The following is an 18,010-nucleotide window of genomic DNA, read 5'->3' as shown; positions in this document are numbered from 1 at the left end:
CGAATTAAGATATTTTTGATTAAATCTGAGAGCTGGATCACTCCTCCATAGGCTTCTAAGGGATTGAAACTTGTTCCCCGAAAAGTTATTAAAGACATCGTTAAAATAGTCCAAGTGACTACAGTGGCTCAATCTTAAGTTTATCAAGCGACGAGAATACTTTTTGTGCGCAAAAACAATCAAAAATAACGACTTTATTTCAACTATTGATTTCCTTCTCTGTGGGCCTCGAGTCAGTTAACTTAGTGTAATAGCGTAGAGCTACGTCACACGTAGGCTCACTATTGGCCGACGCTGGTCATGTGTGTGATGCGTGTGACGTACAACACAGAAGCGCTGCGCTGTTACACTAGTGAACTGACTCGAGGCCCACAGAGAAGGAAATGAATAGTTGAAATAAGGCGTTATTTTTGTTTGTTTTTGCGCACAAAAAGTATTCTCGTCGCTTGATAAACATAAGATTGAGCCACTGTAGTCACTTGGACTATTTTAACGATGTCTTTAATAACTTTTCGGGGAACAAGTTTCTGACAGAATTTTCATTTTTGGGTGAACTATCCCTTTAAAACTGACTGTACAACTAGATTTGACAAGAAATCTGAGGTATATTTTTACAGACTGCCGAAAGCAACAGAAAAGAAAAGCAAATGATCGCTGCAATTCACAGAAACAACTGGATCCAGGCAGAGAAAGGTGGATTTGCAGTTATTATTTAGTGTCAATATGCTGAATTTAGGGGTAAAATCATACACTATATATTGTATTGTTATATATTGCATTGACAACTCATCAATTAAATATTTACCATCGTATATTCTGCATAATTGGATGTTTTTAAATAAACACTGACAAAAAACTATAAAAATTTTAGGGCTGGACAATATGATGATATGTAACATTGATATAAGTGATCACATGGCTTTAGATCTACCTATATTATATTTATATAAAGCGTTCACAGAAAGATTTGCTTTATGTATTTCTCCGGTGTTTAAATCAGGCACATGTAAATGTCAGGAAACAGGATTCCTGTCTGCATGTTAATATCCATGGATCACTGGATCTTTGGTAAGTTGTAAGGAACACTATATCGAGTCCAACCTTTAGTTTAAACTGATAATCGTTTGTTTTACTCACGTTTTCGCAGTTTCTCCTATTAGATCCAGTCACACAGCAGCTCTTCTGCCACTCAGTCCGGCTGATGGGGCGTTCCTGCGGGAAAGTGACGTCAATGCATTGCATTCACGTTATTGTCTATAATTAGACTTATCTGAAAACAATAGACTATGTTACATCTACATTCAGCTAGAAAAGCGAGTGTGTGCTTATGCTCTTGTTGAATCTCTCCAGTAATGTCTTTTGTTCTTCGATTGATGGTGCGGCTGTGCTGTTTTTCCCAGCTGTTATAAAAGAAACCTTGTAATGCAGTTAGCATCTCCATTCTTTCTTTATTTCACGTTACGCAACTCAGCCTCTAGACAAATCATCCAATAATGCTCACATTTATTGTGCCTGCTAATGAAGCTTTTTTCCCGTTGACACTACACACCTCTCACCAGCTGCTAACTTTATTCTGTTTCTTCTACTTTCCTCGGCTTCTTTTGTTCAGTGGAGCCGAGAGCTTGTTGTCTTTCCTTCTGAAGGCTCTAGCCGAGCGGTCCAGGTACATACACACACCCCCACTGTGTATGTTTGTGCTCACGCTGTTAGTGAACTTTCCCCTTTGACCCCTGACCTTTCTGTTCTCCACACTGAGTGTAAATGTCTGGAGTTGAAATCCTCCCCGCTGTGCCACATGACCCTCGTCTCCTTGCTCACCTCGACAGTTGGTGTCAGGCTCAGACGTAGCCTGTAGTGCTCATATCAACAGTTGCTCATAGACACACACACACACACACACACCAGTAAAGGCCAACGGGTCAGCAAGTGTGTGTCGAACGGCGCTAGTGCCAGACAGCTGTGATGACATAGTCCAGCGCCTGCGGGCTCGGAGTGAGGTTTAATACCACCTCTTCACTATTGCACACGTTTGGATTTTCGCTGCATTGCTCAGTTGTTATTTTTAGCCTGACGACACACATACACACACACACACACACTGCACCGTCTGAATGTGTCCTCCTCAAAGTGTTAATTAACTCACCTGCAGTATTTTTAACTCCGCAGCAGCTTTTATATTAGTTACCTTTATGGATTGCCTGTTACTTTCTAGAAGAAATGATGCTATTTATGGAAATGCCTGTCATTGTTTTCCCTGTGGAAGTTTGTCAGCCGAGGCTGACCCGGATTCTGGTTCAGTGATAGGATGTTAGCCACTGAATACCGACATAAAAACTAGTACATTCAAGTTTTTGAACCAGATGTTCAATACGTTATATCCCCCGTTTGCACCTGTATTTAGTGTTGTCCACTTGTGATCCCATCGATCAAAATGCATCTTAATACCAGGTGTAAACAGGGTGTGTGTGTGTGTGTGTGTGTGTGTGTGTGTGTGTGTGTGTGTGTGTGTGTGTGTGTGTGTGTGTGTGTGTGTGTGTGTGTGTGTGTGTGTGTGTGTGTGTGTGTGTGTGTGTGTGTGTGTGTGTGTGTGTATTACATTTGATGTAATTTTATTAATATGTATGTAATTATTGGTTAATTATAGTAATTATATGTATTTATTTTTTAAAAGCTATTAAATAATAACAATAAAAGTAATATGCTACAACTGTGTGTGCATATATACATATATATTTGTGTGTTGCCCAAAAATAGTATTTATTTTATTTTATTAATATTAATGTTATTATTGTTTAATTATAGTAATTATATGCATTTCTTTTTTTTAAAGCTATTATATAATAACAATTAAATTGGTGTGTGTGTGTGTGTGTGTGTGTGTGTGTGTGTGTGTGTGTGTGTGTGTGTGTGTGTGTGTGTGTGTGTGTGTGTGTGTGTGTGTGTGTGTGTGTGTGTGTGTGTGTGTGTGTGTGTGTGTGTGTGTGTGTGTGTGTGTGTGTGTGTGTGTGTGTGTTGTGTCAGTGTGCCATGTATTGGGTTGTTAATCTCTATCCACATATTTAATGTTTAAATAGTTCTATGATGATTAATGTCTTGCTCCAGGTACTGTCGACAGAGTTTATCTTGTATTTAATATATGATTTCTCATGTTGTCCCAGTGTAGTTTTAGTCCGTGTGTGTGTTTGTTTGTGCATGCTGTCTGACAGCTATCAAACACCCTGCCAGTCACACACACTCACACACTGCACGCAGTCACAACACTATCGAGGTCACATTGCTCCCGCCACTATCTTTCCCTTTCCTCCTTTTTACCCGATGGAAGGATGTGTTACAAACATGCTCAAGATGTTAGTGTTCCTAACTCACAGTTTAGTGTTGTGTGTGATACTGATGATCATTACACTAACCAGATCTCCTGTAACACTCACTGTCCGTCTCCTTAGTGCTTCACACATGCTGTCAAATAAGAGACAAAAGAATAAGACACAGACAGACCCTGGATCCTCCATGTTTGAGTAACCCTTGTTCTTCCCTGACTCCTGAACGCCAGCATCATGGGCCTGTGTTTCTGATCGGTGTATGTGTGTGTGTGTTCCCACAGGGAGCTGTACGCCGGAGAGACGTCCGGTCGGATACAGGAGAGGGAACGGGACAAACTGAAGGACACGAGTCTGCAGCCCAACATGTCTAAAGAAGAATACATGAAGATGATGCTGTCTGAAAGCCCGTGTGGAGAGAGCGGACACAGGAAGGTACGCCGTCGAACACGCTCTTTTTAAACTTGATTTATTGCAGTTTATTTGACAAGAAAATACTATTTCAATTTTTCCGCATTCAATGTGTTACTTGCCATTTCTTTGTAATTATTTGTTAAATTTACTAGCAATTTCTGAGTACTAGAAATTGTATCAATTTGTGATGCATGTACCATTTTGTATGTCTGAAATACCATGGAAGTACCTTCTTTGTTAAGGGCATTTTTCGGACATGATTCTGCAATAATACCATGCTTTTAAGACATTTACCAGGGTAATCATGTATTTACTATGGTAATACCATAGTTGTTTTTTAAATGGACCAGGGAATTACATTGTTTTTGGAGATGTACAATGGCAACACTGTTTTAAGTATCATGGTATTACTATAGTGTTTTACATATGTACCTTGATATGATTTTAGGCGTTTACAATGGTAAATTAATATTTTTTTATGTTCTTTGTAACAATGCTTTGTTTTTGTACCTTAATATTATTGTTCAAAAGTAATATTGATTTTTCTTTTTAGATATTTACCATTGTAACACCATATTTTTAGTGTATTATGTTTTTTTTAGACATAATACTACCATGTTTTTTTAGATATTTACTGTGGTAAGCATGTTTTGTTTTGTAATTTTACTTAACATAATGTCATAACAGATGTTTATGATTAGATCTGGTAATACTGGTAAGAGTGGTAAAGTATATCATGGTACTCCCATGCTTCTGGAGATGTACTATGATAAAACCGTTTGTTAGACAAGTACCATGGTAATGTCATAGTGTTTTTAGATATGTACCTCAATAAGTAATTTGATTTTGGGCATTTACCGTGGTAATACCATGTTTTTTTACCATGGTAATGTCATGTTTTTTAGACATTTAACATGTTAATCATGTTTTTTTCTGACTTAATTTCAATATTATTTAGATGTGGTAATATTGATAAGAGTGTATCATGGTAATACCATAGTTTTTGGAGGTAAAACTGTTTGTTAGACAATATCATGGTTATACCATAGTGTTTTAGATATGTACCTTGATAGTACTGTGATTTTGGGCATTTACAGTGGTAAAACAATGTTTTTGATACGCTTTGTTGTTTTTGAACTTTAACACTGCGGTTTTAAAGTAATACATTATTTTTACTGCTTTTATATTTGTACAATAGTAATAGGTTTTTTTTTTAACGTATTATAGTAATAAGTTGGGTTTTGTACCATAAAAGTACCATGGTTGTCTTTGAAGTACAGTAGTACCTTGGAATACCATCTAAATACTGTAGTATATGTAAATGGTAATTATTAGTCAAGATGCTTTTCCATTAGCTCTGATTAGTATGTGAATGTAGTCTCAGTCTGGGCTGTCTCTCTCCCACACACACACACACACACACACACACACTGATAACCTCAGTGTGTGAAGTGATTGAGGGCTGAACAAACATGTGTGTGTGTTATCAGCCAGAGCCGCTTCTGGACACACACACAGGATAACACGAGTCTCAGACCGAACAGATTGAGTTTAGGTAAGCTGATTGACGAGCGCTGGCTGTGTTTCTTCTCTTCATGTTGAATCTGACAGGATTGAAGCGTGGAAGTTGTTGTTGGAGCGTCTGTTTTGTGAAGTCTCCTCTGCTCCTGGAGACCGTCTTAATTGTGTTTTCCAGTTCCCGGGTCTCTCCCTCAGCCCGTTATCTGACAGCAAAGGCTGGAGTAGATGCACAATGCCCTATTTTCAGTGGTGTGTGTCATGTTGCAGTGCCCTCAGAAGCAGAAGGGTCATTGTGCTTCAAACCAGCGTCATATCATACATGTTACAGCAACTCTGAAATCTGTGCTTCATCTGCAGTTCTCCTACATCTACTGTTTTTGTCTCTCTGATATTCTCGTCTCTTAAGTCCCTCATTCAAAATTTTCTTGTTATATCGTTTTGTTTTATTTTTTTTCTAGATTTAAAATAATCCTGCAGTTTGATCAATTCATCTATTAAAGTGCAGATATTACATGTAGCCTCTCATTTGTCATAACTGCATACATAATTATAAATAAATACTGAGTAAATATTAATTAAAAATACTATACTTTACACATTATTACTTTACTTATATTAATTCATAATAATCCATTCCTAAAAATGGTCAATTACAATAATAATTTTAAAAATAACATTTTCAGATCCAAATAAATTATTTGTTAAATATATGAAAAATAATATTATTTTACTATAATGTACTATTTATATAAATATTTATAATTAATAATTTGAATTAACTTTTTTATTTTTATATTTTCCATTTTGTTTTAAATCTTTAGCTATGTGCTATTTTTTTATTATTTTTTTTTAAATATTACTATTTAGGCTGAATGATTTTATTTCAGTTTTAGTTATTTATTTGATAATTTATTTCCAGTTGATCATTTAAGTGCTTCAACTTAAACTTATTTCAGTTAGTTGCAAAAGAAACATTTCACATTTTGTTTAGTTGGAGTTTTTCATCTAATATTTATATTTTAATTGATTTCAGCTTTAATTCAGATAACATTTTTTTTAATAGTTTTAGCTTTTGCTGACAATAATCACCTTGCCGTGAACAAGTTGATATTTGATAAGTATGATATTTTATTAAACTATTGAAATATGAACTTAAAATATCAGGGGTACTTGAGAGATTCGACTGCTTTATGGTATACTTTTCAAAACCATTTCCTTACAAAACAAATTATGAAATATTAATTTGTAAGCATGTTTTATGTTTTAGAACATATAATGTTTAATTATGCCATATCATTTTGTACAAAAGCAGCTGTTATTGCTCCATCACAGATTTCCACCAGCGAAGGGTTTTTATTTTAAAACCGGAGACAGATCTATCATTGTGGAGCGCGAGCTGGAATGGAAAACACGGTCAGTCTGGTTTTCCTTCCTCGTGGATATTGCAGGCAGAGAGCGGGAGAAGTGAGCGTCCCGCTGTCCTGTTAAACCTGCGGTAGAGAAGTAGATTACAGACACGAAGAAGATCCCAGTCTGATCTGAGAGGTTCATACTTTCAATACTTTCATGATTCTCTCCTCTGGCTTTATTTCAACACAACTGAGTGAGAACAGGTGAAAAAAGGACTATTTAAGATCACTATCACGATTTAGTTCATGATTTTGAAAGACGTCTCTTCTGCTCACCAAAGCTACATTTATTTGATCAGAAATACAGTAAAAACAATGATATATTATTGTAATTTAAAACAACTGTTTTCTATTGGAATATATTTTTAAACTGTAATTTATTCCTGTGATCAAAGCTGAATTTTCAGCATCATTACTCCAGTCTTCAGTGTCACATGATCCTTCAGAAATCAGTATAATATGATGACTTGATGCTCAAGAAACATTTCTGTTTATTATCGATGTTGAAAACGGTTGTGCTGCTGCTTCGTATTTTCGTGGAGACCGATACTTTTTTTTCTTCAAATATTTGATGAATAGAAAGTTCAAAACAATAGAAATAGAAATCATTTGTACCATTATAAATGTCTCTACTGTCTCTTTTGATCAATTTAATGCATCCTTGCTTAATAAAAGTATCTTTCTTACCACAAACTTTTTAGTTGTAGTTTATCACGTTTCAATCCGGTTTTCAACATTGATAATATTCAGAAATATTTCTTGCGCATCAAATCATCATATTATACTGATTTCTGAAGGATCATGTGAGACTGAAGACTGGAGTAATGATGCTGAAAATTCAGCTTTGATCACAGGAATAAATTACATTTTAACGTGTATTCACATAGAAACCAGTTATTTTAAACTAATAATATTTCACAATATTGCTGTTTTTACTGTATTTTTAAACAAATAAATGCAGCCTCGGTGACTTTAAAAAAAAATCTAAATTTTAACACCATTTGCTTCCCTGTTTTCCAGATTTGTGTAATATATCCGACTGCTTTATTTGCAGTGATGTTGTGCCGGGCCGTGCTTCTTAAATCCCATTTGAGGCTGTTTTAATGCAAGAGGACCAGACCGGATCTAGTCTGATAAAGTTGCATGTGTGCAAGAGAGAGAGAGAGAGAGAGAGAGCTTGAAGGAAATATTGCGGGTGGTTCATGGTTCAGCGATGGGATTTGAGTGGGATTTTGGTCTAAGGGAAGTGAAAACAGAGGGTCGGGGCCGGAGGCGTTTAGCTTTGCTGAATCCCGTGTGCCATGACGTCTGCTTTCCCTCCGGTAATGGCAATTCAGCAAACTGACGTTTTTGATCAGGTCTCAAATGGTGGAAGACGTATTGTGTGCTATAAATAAAATGAACAGGATCAAGTGACTCTGCTTGAGAATTAACCAACTTCCTCTGGCTCACGGTCTCTGAATGGAAAACATATACAATGTATCTAAATAGCTTTGGCACAGTTTAAGCCTGTAAGCTCATGGGTGCGTGTTTAACTCTGTCCTCATGCCAGTGATATATATGACATGTAAGGCAAGGCCAGGCAAGTTTATTTATATAGCTCATTTCATACACTATGGTGTGCTTTGCAAAGACGAAATAAAAATAATCAAAAGATATAAGAATAATTAAAACACTTTAGAATAAAAAAGAAAGTAAAATGCAGTACAAACAGTCGGACGAACAGTGGCACAGTGCTCATTCAGTAAATGCACAGCTGAACAGAAGTGTTTTGAGTCTGGATTTGATGTGACTGTAGGAGCATATCTGATCTTTTCTGGAAGCTGGTTCAGCTGCGGCTGGCATTATCTTGCCATGCTAAAGGCCATTGCACACTGAGTCCGAAATGTTTGTATGCGTTTTTTCGTATTCGTGATTCGGTGGCTCTGAATTGTCAAAACACCATTCAAACACCATTCCAAATGCTTGCTACGGATGCAAAAAACGCAGAAAATCGAACCCGATCCGTTTCTTTTTTTTTTTAATGACGGGCGAAAGATTCGTAGACAGTGTGCAAGCGTGATTGACAATGTGAGGTCGGAAAGTTTTTTTAACGTGCGAAAATTTCGGATGCGAATTTCGGACTCAGTGTTCAATGACCTTTAGAGTGAACCCTTGGTATTTCTAGCTGATGTGATCCTAATGATCTGAGTGATCTGTTGGGTTTATATTCAGTGAGCATATCTGCAATGTATTGAGGTCCTAGGCCATTGAATGATTTATATACCAGTAATAATACTTTAAAATCAATCCTAAATGTAACTGGGAGCCAGTGTAAAGACCTGAGGACTGGTGTGATGTGTTCATATGTTCTGTATGAGCTGCAACTGTCTTATGGTGTTTTTGGGAAGGCCAGTGAGAAGTCCATTACAATAATCCACCCTACTGGTGATGAAAGCCTGCACAAGTTTCTCGAAGTCTTGACTGGAAACAAAGCATCTAACTCTTGCAATATTTTTCAGGTGATAGTATGCTGATTTAGTTATTTCTTTGACATGACTACTGAAACTAAGTTCTGACTCTAGAGTCACACCAAGAATCCTGACTTGATTTAAGTTGTTTGACCCCTAGACTGAAGGTATGCGTTCACCTTGAGAACTTCATCTTTGTTTCCAAACGCTATTTTACATTTACATTTATTCATTTAGCTGACGCTTTTATCCAAAACCATTTACAATTGCTATATTTCAGAGGTCGCACGCCTCTGGAGCAACTAGGGGTTAAGTGTCTTGCTCAGGGACACATTGGTGTCTCACAGTGGATTCGAACCCAGGTCTTTCACACCAAAGGCATGTGTCTTATCCACTGTGCCATCACCACCCACACCAATGACTGTTTTGGCACATCCAACTGTTGACTTCATCAATGCATTCGCAAAGGGAGTTAATGGGGCTGTAATCGTTAGGCGATAGGGATAAGTAGAGCTGTGTGTCGTCTGCATAGCTATGGTAAGCGATTTGGTTCTCTCATTATTTGGCTCATTGTGAGCATGTACAGGTTGAATAGGAGTGGCGCAAGAATTGAGCCTTGAGGGACTCCGCATGTCATGGGTGTCCACTCAGACTTATGATCTCCAAAACTCACATAATAACCTCTCCCTCCTAAGTATGACCTGAACCATTTTAGGACTATCCCAGAAAGCCCGACCCAGTTTTCCAGCGTGTCAAGAAGTATGTTGTGATCGACAGTGTTAAATGCAGCACTGAGGTTGAGTAGTACCAGCACTGATAATTTGCCTGTATCAGTATTTAAGCGAATATCGTTTATTATCTTTATGAGCGCGGTCTCTGTGCTGTGATGCGATCGGAAACCACATTGAAAATTGTCAAAGTATCCATTCGAGCTTAAGAATTTGTTCAGCTGTGACAGCTTTTTCAATGATCTTGCCCATGAAAGGAAGATTTGAGATCGGTCTATAGTTGCTTAATATGCTCTTTCTCAGGAGAGGCTTGACAACTGCAGTTTTCAGGGAGTTCAGAAAACTCCCAGAGAGAAGTGAGACATGTACCACTTCTAGAAGATCTGCTTCTAAACAGTTTAACACACTTTTGAGAAAAGATATGGGAAGTGCGTCAGGGGCGCAGGTTGATGTTTTAAGGTGCTTTATGGTTTCTTCCAAAATTGTGCCATCAATTTCTTCAAAATCAGACATAGTGACTACTTTCTTAGGTTGTGATCTGATCTGTCTGACCCCAGCGCAACTCAAGGATGAGCTGATCACCTTTCTGATATTATTGATTTTCTCAGAGAAGGAAGCAAACTCACTGCACTTGCTGTCTGAGAGATTTCACTGGGAATGCGACTTGTGTTTGTCAGTCTCTCTACAGTAGTAAAAAGAGTATGTGTGTTGTTTAAGTTGCTGTTTATAATATTCGAGAAGAAATTCTGTCTAGCTTTGCCTTGTTCCATATTGAAAGCATAAATGCTGTGTTTGTAGAAGTTATAATGGACTACAAGTTTTGTCTTTCGCCTCTTATGTAGGACTACGAGCTACAGTATCTACCTAGACTGCATAATATGCTTCATGTGATGCTCCCTTCTAAGATACCTCGTTTTGCCAAATTTAGCATTGCTTACATATTTGCAATCCCATAATGCAATGCGACATGACAATGGTAGACTGTGTTGTGAAATGTTTGGTGATGTTTTAAATATTTTTGCCATGGCTGCATTTATTTAATTGAAAAACAGTCAAATAAGTAATATTGTGAAAAATAACTGGTTTCTATGTGAAATATAGTATGTTAAAATATAATTTATTCCTGTGATCAAAGCTGAATTTAGAGCATCATTACCTGATTTGCCACTCAAGAAACATTTCGGATTATTATCAATGTTGAAAATTAATTTTGATGAATAGAAAGTTTAAAAGAACAGCATTTAATTAAAATAGAAATGTTTAGCTGTCACTGTTGATCCATTTAACACATCCTTGCTGAATAAAAGTATTAGTAAGCTTTAAATAAATCACACTGAGAACATTATTTGAACAGTAATGTATATTGTGTTACTTAAATATATATTTTTTAAATACTATTTTGCCAGATTTGTGTATATCATGTATTTTAAGTTGTAGTTGTAGATGGCTAAGGTCATTGAAGTAATTTATAAGTGAGTGTGTGTCATATGAAGAGTATTATTTTTGTTGTGCATTGACTTTGTTGCCTATGTAGAGTGTCAAATCACTCATTTATGATGCTTCATTTCTGTTATGCTGCTGCTTAGTATACATTTAAGGATGCTCACTGGCTTTTAGACATTAATGCATTTGTCAGACGCTTTTATCCAAAGCAACATTCAAAGTATACATTTTATCGGTTCATGAATTCCCCAGAAATCCAATCCATGATCTACTCTTTGAGCCACAGGAACCCTTCGAATAGACTTGAAGACTAACTTATATTTGCTGGATAGTGAGCTCTGTGTGATGCACGGGCCCCGGGGCCGCTCTTACCACTCTTATCCAGCTGACCGAATATGGCTCTGGTTTAGTCACAAGCAACACACTCTCAATAGTGCACAGCTGCAGATAAAGAACAGGCTTTATTTATAACATCCTGCTGTTTAGCGACACAAGACCATGAGGATTTTCCATGTATTCAGTCCAAAACCAACCTAACCACGTCCTGCTGGGAGCGATAGTGGAGAATTTGTGCATATACGTTTATATGTCTTAGCAAGAATTTTGCAATAAAATAGCTAAAATATATATATATTTTTTTTTTTTGTATTAAAGAGATATAACATATTACAAACCTGTAAGACCTTCATCATCTTAGAAACACAAATGAAGATATTTTTGATGAAATCAGAGAGCTTTCTGATCCCTCCATAGTAGTGTTAATTTTGACAGCAAATTTTGATTTAGTTTTAGTCAAAGTCTTTTGACTAAAATGCCATTTAGTTTTAGTCATCTGAATTGTTTTAGTTTTAGTCTAGTTTTAGTCTACGAAATACAATACGATTTTAGTCGACTAAAATATAATGGTTTTAGTTAAATTGTAATGCATTAATTTAGAATTTCTCTAAAATTTCCAAACCCATATACTCCCGGAGAAAACATCTATTAACCTGTTAATATGAATGATTTTAAAGTTTGAACATGCAATACAAATACAGATTTAATTACTGTGACTTAAAAAATATCTTAAAATTAAATAAAAACATTTTTCCTAAAGTAGAACAGTCTTCTTTTCAATGAATTATATATGCATTCCTTATAACTACTTGCATACATCATTCTTTATTCTTTCAAGCAGCAGACATATTTATTTGTATGAATTAAATATAATGAATCCTTATTAAAGCTATTAACGAGCAGTGAATGCTTTTCTCTTTTTCTTTTGTTGCTTGATCAATATTAAGGACACAGACCACATTAGGTTTATTACCCACTGTCACTTTAAGACATCGAAAATGATGACATGCGGATCCAATTACACTAATGCACATCCTATACACTCACAACTGTTTAAGACATAACCAACATAGTTTACGTGAATACTCTCCAAAACGGACATTTAGACATAATGTTATGTGTATTTGTCCATTCAGACACGAAAGAGAGCTCAATTCAGTCCTCACGCGCTGTATATGTGTCTATGTGTACGGCTGGGGTCGGGTGTGTGCGCACAGAAACCGGACCGAATAGAGTTCTTTTTTTGTGTTGTCACTCTTATTCAGATGTATATGTCTGCTCTACTCATTCTTCCAGACTTTTACATTTTTTAACGTTTTATGAGACATGCAGCACATGCCAACTCGTGTCCCGCTGGGTAGATCAGCACGTTACAGTACAAATGTGCGCATCTACCACACACGCAGGACATCACTACTGACTGCATCGCTTCCCAAATCGTCACTATCTAACATTTTTGTCTAGTTTTTATTCGTTGACGAAAATGTCAATAGATTTTCATCATAGTTTTTGTCATTCAAAACTAGGTTTTATTTAGTCTCGTTTTCGTCTGTGAAAAAATTTTGTTGACGAAAATAACGAAATTAACACTGCTTCATAGACAGCAACGTCATTGCGACTTTCAAGGCTCAAAAAGGTAGAAAAGACATTGTTAAAATAGTCCATGTGACTACAGTGGTTCAAATGTAATGTTATGAAACTATGAGAATAGTTTTTGTGCGCAAAAAAAAACCTAAAACTTTTTTTTATTCAATTGTTGAATAAAGTCGCTTGAATGCAAAAAGTATTCTCGTCGCTTCATAACATTACATTTTAACCACTGTAGTCACATGGACTAATTTTACAATGTCTTTACTACCTTTCTGGGCTTTGAAAGTTGCAATGACATTGCTGTCTATGGAGGGATCTGAAATCTCTCTGATTTCATCAAAAATATCTTCATTTGTGTTTCCCGAGGATGATGAAGGTCTTACGGGTTTGGAACGACACGAGGGTGAATAATTAATGACAGAACTTTAATTTTTGGGTGAACTGTCCTTTAACATCTGTGATGATTCACGTGTGTCTCCTGTCAGGCATCAGCGGCGGGAAGCCTGTCACCGAGGCGCTCCTTGTACCGGACTCTCTCGGACGAGAGTGTGTGCAGTAATAGGAAGGGGTCGTCCTATGCCAGCTCACGAAGCTCCATGCTGGACCAGGCCATGCCCAACGATATACTGTTCTCTAGCACTCCACCGTACCACAGCACGCTGCCCCCCCGCATCAGCCTCAACCAGCCCGCATCCAAGCTGAAGAGTGAGTCCTGCACCTCACATCATTGCTGAAACACAGCTGGTCCAAAACCCAGTGAGCACCTACAGAGACTGCACGTTCAGGCGTCACATGCGTACTCCGTTTATAATGCATTGCATTACCATTTATATATATATGACACAAAGGCTGCATTTACACTGCAAGTCTTAATACACGGATCCTTTTTACATTCACATACATTTCCTGTTTACATTCACTTTAGACAGGACTGGAATCCGATATCTGTGTTTACATTAATTCCCGCACAGAAGGATTTTCTGTGATTTTACTATGCATATGGTTTTGAATGGCCGTGCTATTAAAATAATTTATATAATTCATGTCGGGTGGTCATGATTATTTGCCAGCATGGAAAAGATAACAGCTGTCATCATGACTCATGAATGTTTTGCAGCGCAAAATCTGATGGAACAGATTTATAGTCCGGAAATCATTTTCGATTTATCTGCAGCTCAGATCTAGAATTCTGAAGTGAAATAAAGTTTTTTTTTTTTTATGAATTCAAATGAATTAAACCGAGAGAGTGAGTGAGTAACCTAATAGTGAAGCTTTTTGGTTTAAGTGCAGCGAAGTTATCATCTCATTGCTGAGAAATATAATGTAGCTTTCATTAGCTGTTTTATTTATAAAAGTCGCGGGCAGAGGGTAAACACCAGCTTCTGAATGTATTCTCGCAATTCCTTTGCTTTACAAAGATAAATATAAAAGTTCCCACCTCAATAAAAAGTTGTGAGTTAGCGCATACATGCACGTCTGCCTCATAATACAACATTAAAAAGCTATATTTGTGAATAAACGTGTCATCCTTGTCTTGTGCTGGCTTGAATTCAACGGGGAATCGGATATGCGTGTTAGACATAGGTTGGATGTCCAGATATCGGATATGTATGTGATTTAAAACCACATTCGGAAGTGGCTCAGATCGGATGCGAAAAAATCAGATCTTGTGTGGATTTTTGTGTTTACACGTCTGCAACATATTCCGATCTGTGTCAGATGTGAGTAAAAGATCCGATTTTTTTGTGCCAGTGTAAACGCAGAGAAATGGCATTTTACATACTGCATGTCAAATTTGCATTGATGCATCTTCACATTGCATGTCTGAATATGCAGTGTTGTGCCTGAACGCGTTCATTGAATGATAGTTCTTATTTTGGGCGAACGTGAACTGAACGTACTGTATTACTGCCTGATGAACGTTACTGTGAACTCATTCATTCTGGTGTCTGTGAACGACAGCACTCTCAGTTTAACTTCGTTCAATAGAGTGCCAGATTTCTATAGAGCGAAAACACGGATAAAACACACCGTAAACAGGCCTTAATATGTAGCGGAAAAAAAACCAATCTGGCAACACCAGCCACCAGTGTCGCACCGCCGCATGCGTCATCAACACAAAAAGCAGCAAGGAGGATCATATGATAATTTTTATGACGATTTTTTATGAACGAGTTTTATGACAAGGTCGGTGAGGATGAGAAAAATCTTTCATTTCTGTGCAAACTTTGCCCGCCGATAAAATAATTGCTGTCTGTAGTTCTATATGGGCTGTGGCAATAATTTTGTAAAATAATAGCTCGCAGCAACATATGGAACAAAAGAACTATGAACTAGTTCAACATTTTAAAGTATGAACTATGAACTGAACTAGTTCATTTAAAAAATTTGTGAACTGAACTTTGAACTAGTTCATGTAGAAAGTGAACTTTCCCAACACTGTGAATATGTACATGCACAAATGTGAGATGCGTCATAGCCATAGGGGAGATTCGGAGCATAACAGCCGCTGGTCACTGTAAATAAAACCATTAGAAACCATACAGGTTTGAGACTAAAGCACGTCATCCATAAACGCCTCTCATCATGATCCGTGCGTTTCAGCCCCATATGGTTTACCAGACAGAATAATTTCCTGACCAGAGAGGCAGTTGCGTGTATGTGAGACAGAACCCAGTGTGAGTCCTTTTATATGGCATCTTTAATTAAAAGCCAGGAAGAAGAAAATGTCACGGCTAAAGCGACTCCTGCTCCGCACAGAGAACACCCGTCACAGCCGTGAGGATCAGGGTTATGTGTTATTACTGCACTGATGATGGGATTGTTCCTGCTCAAACTGTTTTAGACACTTAAGTCACACTTATAAATATATTATTGTTAGAAAATATCAAACCAAGAGTCTGTATAAATCTTTTGTCTTCACTAACATCACTTTTCTTCATTTCAAGCTGGTGAATTTTGTGAACGTATAGTATGAAATCAATTGTATTTTCAGCATTGCCACAAGCAGCGCTACAGTGGTTTTGCTTAAAAGTGTGTTTGTGCTATTATTCTGTAATGAATGACACTTGGTTTAATATTTTGTGGTCTAATGCAGTAATATTAATTATTATTATTATTATTATTATTAATAATAATTATAACACTATAATAAATTTTATATTTATATTATATAAAATAAATATGTTATGTATATATTTAATATTATTTATATGAATTATTATTAATGTTAATTTTCATTAATACTCATATTAATGTATAATCTTCGTTAATTATATTATTATTTATTATAATAACCATATTTTTAAAAAATCTATATTTATATTGTTATTATTAATTGTTAATATTAATCAAATATTATTGTTAATTATAGTACTTATATTTAATATATTTATATATAATCATAATTAATTTTAATATTATTAGCATTCATATTATTAATTATAATAACTGTTTTTAATATTTGTTAAAATATTGTATAAAATATAAAAAAACTGTTTTTATATTTCACATTTTCTCTATTGATTTTGTATTTATATATATTTAATATTACTTATTGTTCATTGTTATTTATAATAAAAACTGTTATTATTGTTTATTATAATACTAGAGTTAATATATTTATATATTTAATCTTTATAATCTATATTTAATATTAATTATTGTTAATAATAATAATACTTATATAGTTGATATTTATATAGACGTGTTCCTAATTAATTATAATTCCTATTTTTAATAAGAACATATATTAATAATATCAATGTTATTATTATGAATTGTTATTATTATTATTTATTTACTGTAAGTGACTTAAATCTCTAAATATGGTTTTGATCCACAGTGACAGTATAAACCCCAATTGAAGATCTTCACTGCTGGTTTATAAGGGGGTAAAACTTGATCAAAAAAAAGATGTGCTGCGATCGACGTTTGAAATTTATATTAGATAAAGGCATAGTTACACACCAGAGCAAACAATCGCATATAATTTGGTTTAAACTGAAGGATTTCTAATATGAACACATTTAACAGTTTTAATCAGTGTGTGAGAGATGATTCATTTATAGCTGCTTTTTCGAGTGGCCCGCGGTGGCTGATTGCTGTCACGCGTGATCAGTTTCTGATTGTTTCGACAGATAGCAGTTTGCAGAATTTTTTTTCTCACCCTGCTCATCTAGTGAATGGTCTAATTTGACAGATTGCGTCCCTCTTAGGCTCAAACACACACACACACAGAGAGAGAGAGAGAGAGAGAGAGAGGCACATTTACCTCCAGCGTTCTGCTGTTTTTCCCTCACATCCTTTTCAGAGCGAGTTCTTCGTGAGATGGGAAAATGTTTATGGCATGTCCTATTTATCAGGCTAGAGAGAGATGTACAATGAGAGATTTGGACACACGCAATTGATTGAAAAATGAAGCCATGTTCAGGGATGTCCAGCCGGCTGCTGAGAGACAGCAGTTTAATAGCGCTGACAGGAAAGTGCATTATTTTGGTGTACGTTTCAAAGCAGCATCAGGGTTTGAAATTCACTTTTTCACTCAACGGCCAATTTGGCTACAAAATGTTTTTAAGTTACTAGCCATTCAGAACTTCTACTAGCCAAAAAAAAGTAAAAGGAGAAGAAATTAACCAGATTAACTACGTCACAGCTTATATAGGCCTATATATATATATTCATACATTCATTTCTTATTCAAACAAAATCCTGTCATCCAGCATCTCCTCCCTTCCTCTTTCATCCTCGTCCTTTTCACCAAAAATGTGTTTTAAGGTGGACGGATCAATGCAGTACAAAGA

The 18,010-nt window shown here is 36.1% G+C and overlaps 1 protein-coding gene across 6 annotated transcripts in view; it reads left to right on the top strand.

The window, feature by feature from the left end:
• LOC143724383 (signal-induced proliferation-associated 1-like protein 2) overlaps positions 1–18,010 on the top strand; it is a 143,904-nt gene that overhangs the window by 114,125 nt on the left and 11,769 nt on the right. For 4 of the 6 annotated variants that reach the window (XM_077217365.1, XM_077217363.1, XM_077217362.1 and 1 more), the window contains 2 exons: positions 3,602–3,752; positions 13,694–13,913. In XM_077217365.1, the coding sequence (XP_077073480.1) occupies positions 3,602–3,752; positions 13,694–13,913 (371 nt within the window). Of the gene's footprint in view, positions 1–1,609; positions 1,664–3,601; positions 3,753–13,693; positions 13,914–18,010 lie in introns of all 6 variants that reach the window. The other 2 variants (XM_077217360.1, XM_077217359.1) reach the window with 1 other exon arrangement.

Source organism: Siphateles boraxobius, unplaced genomic scaffold (assembly GCF_051911475.1).
Source record: "Siphateles boraxobius isolate OS27281-9 unplaced genomic scaffold, OSU_SipBor_1 73, whole genome shotgun sequence".
NCBI lineage: Eukaryota > Metazoa > Chordata > Actinopteri > Cypriniformes > Leuciscidae > Siphateles > Siphateles boraxobius.
This window is presented reverse-complemented; position numbering and strand designations above follow the sequence as displayed.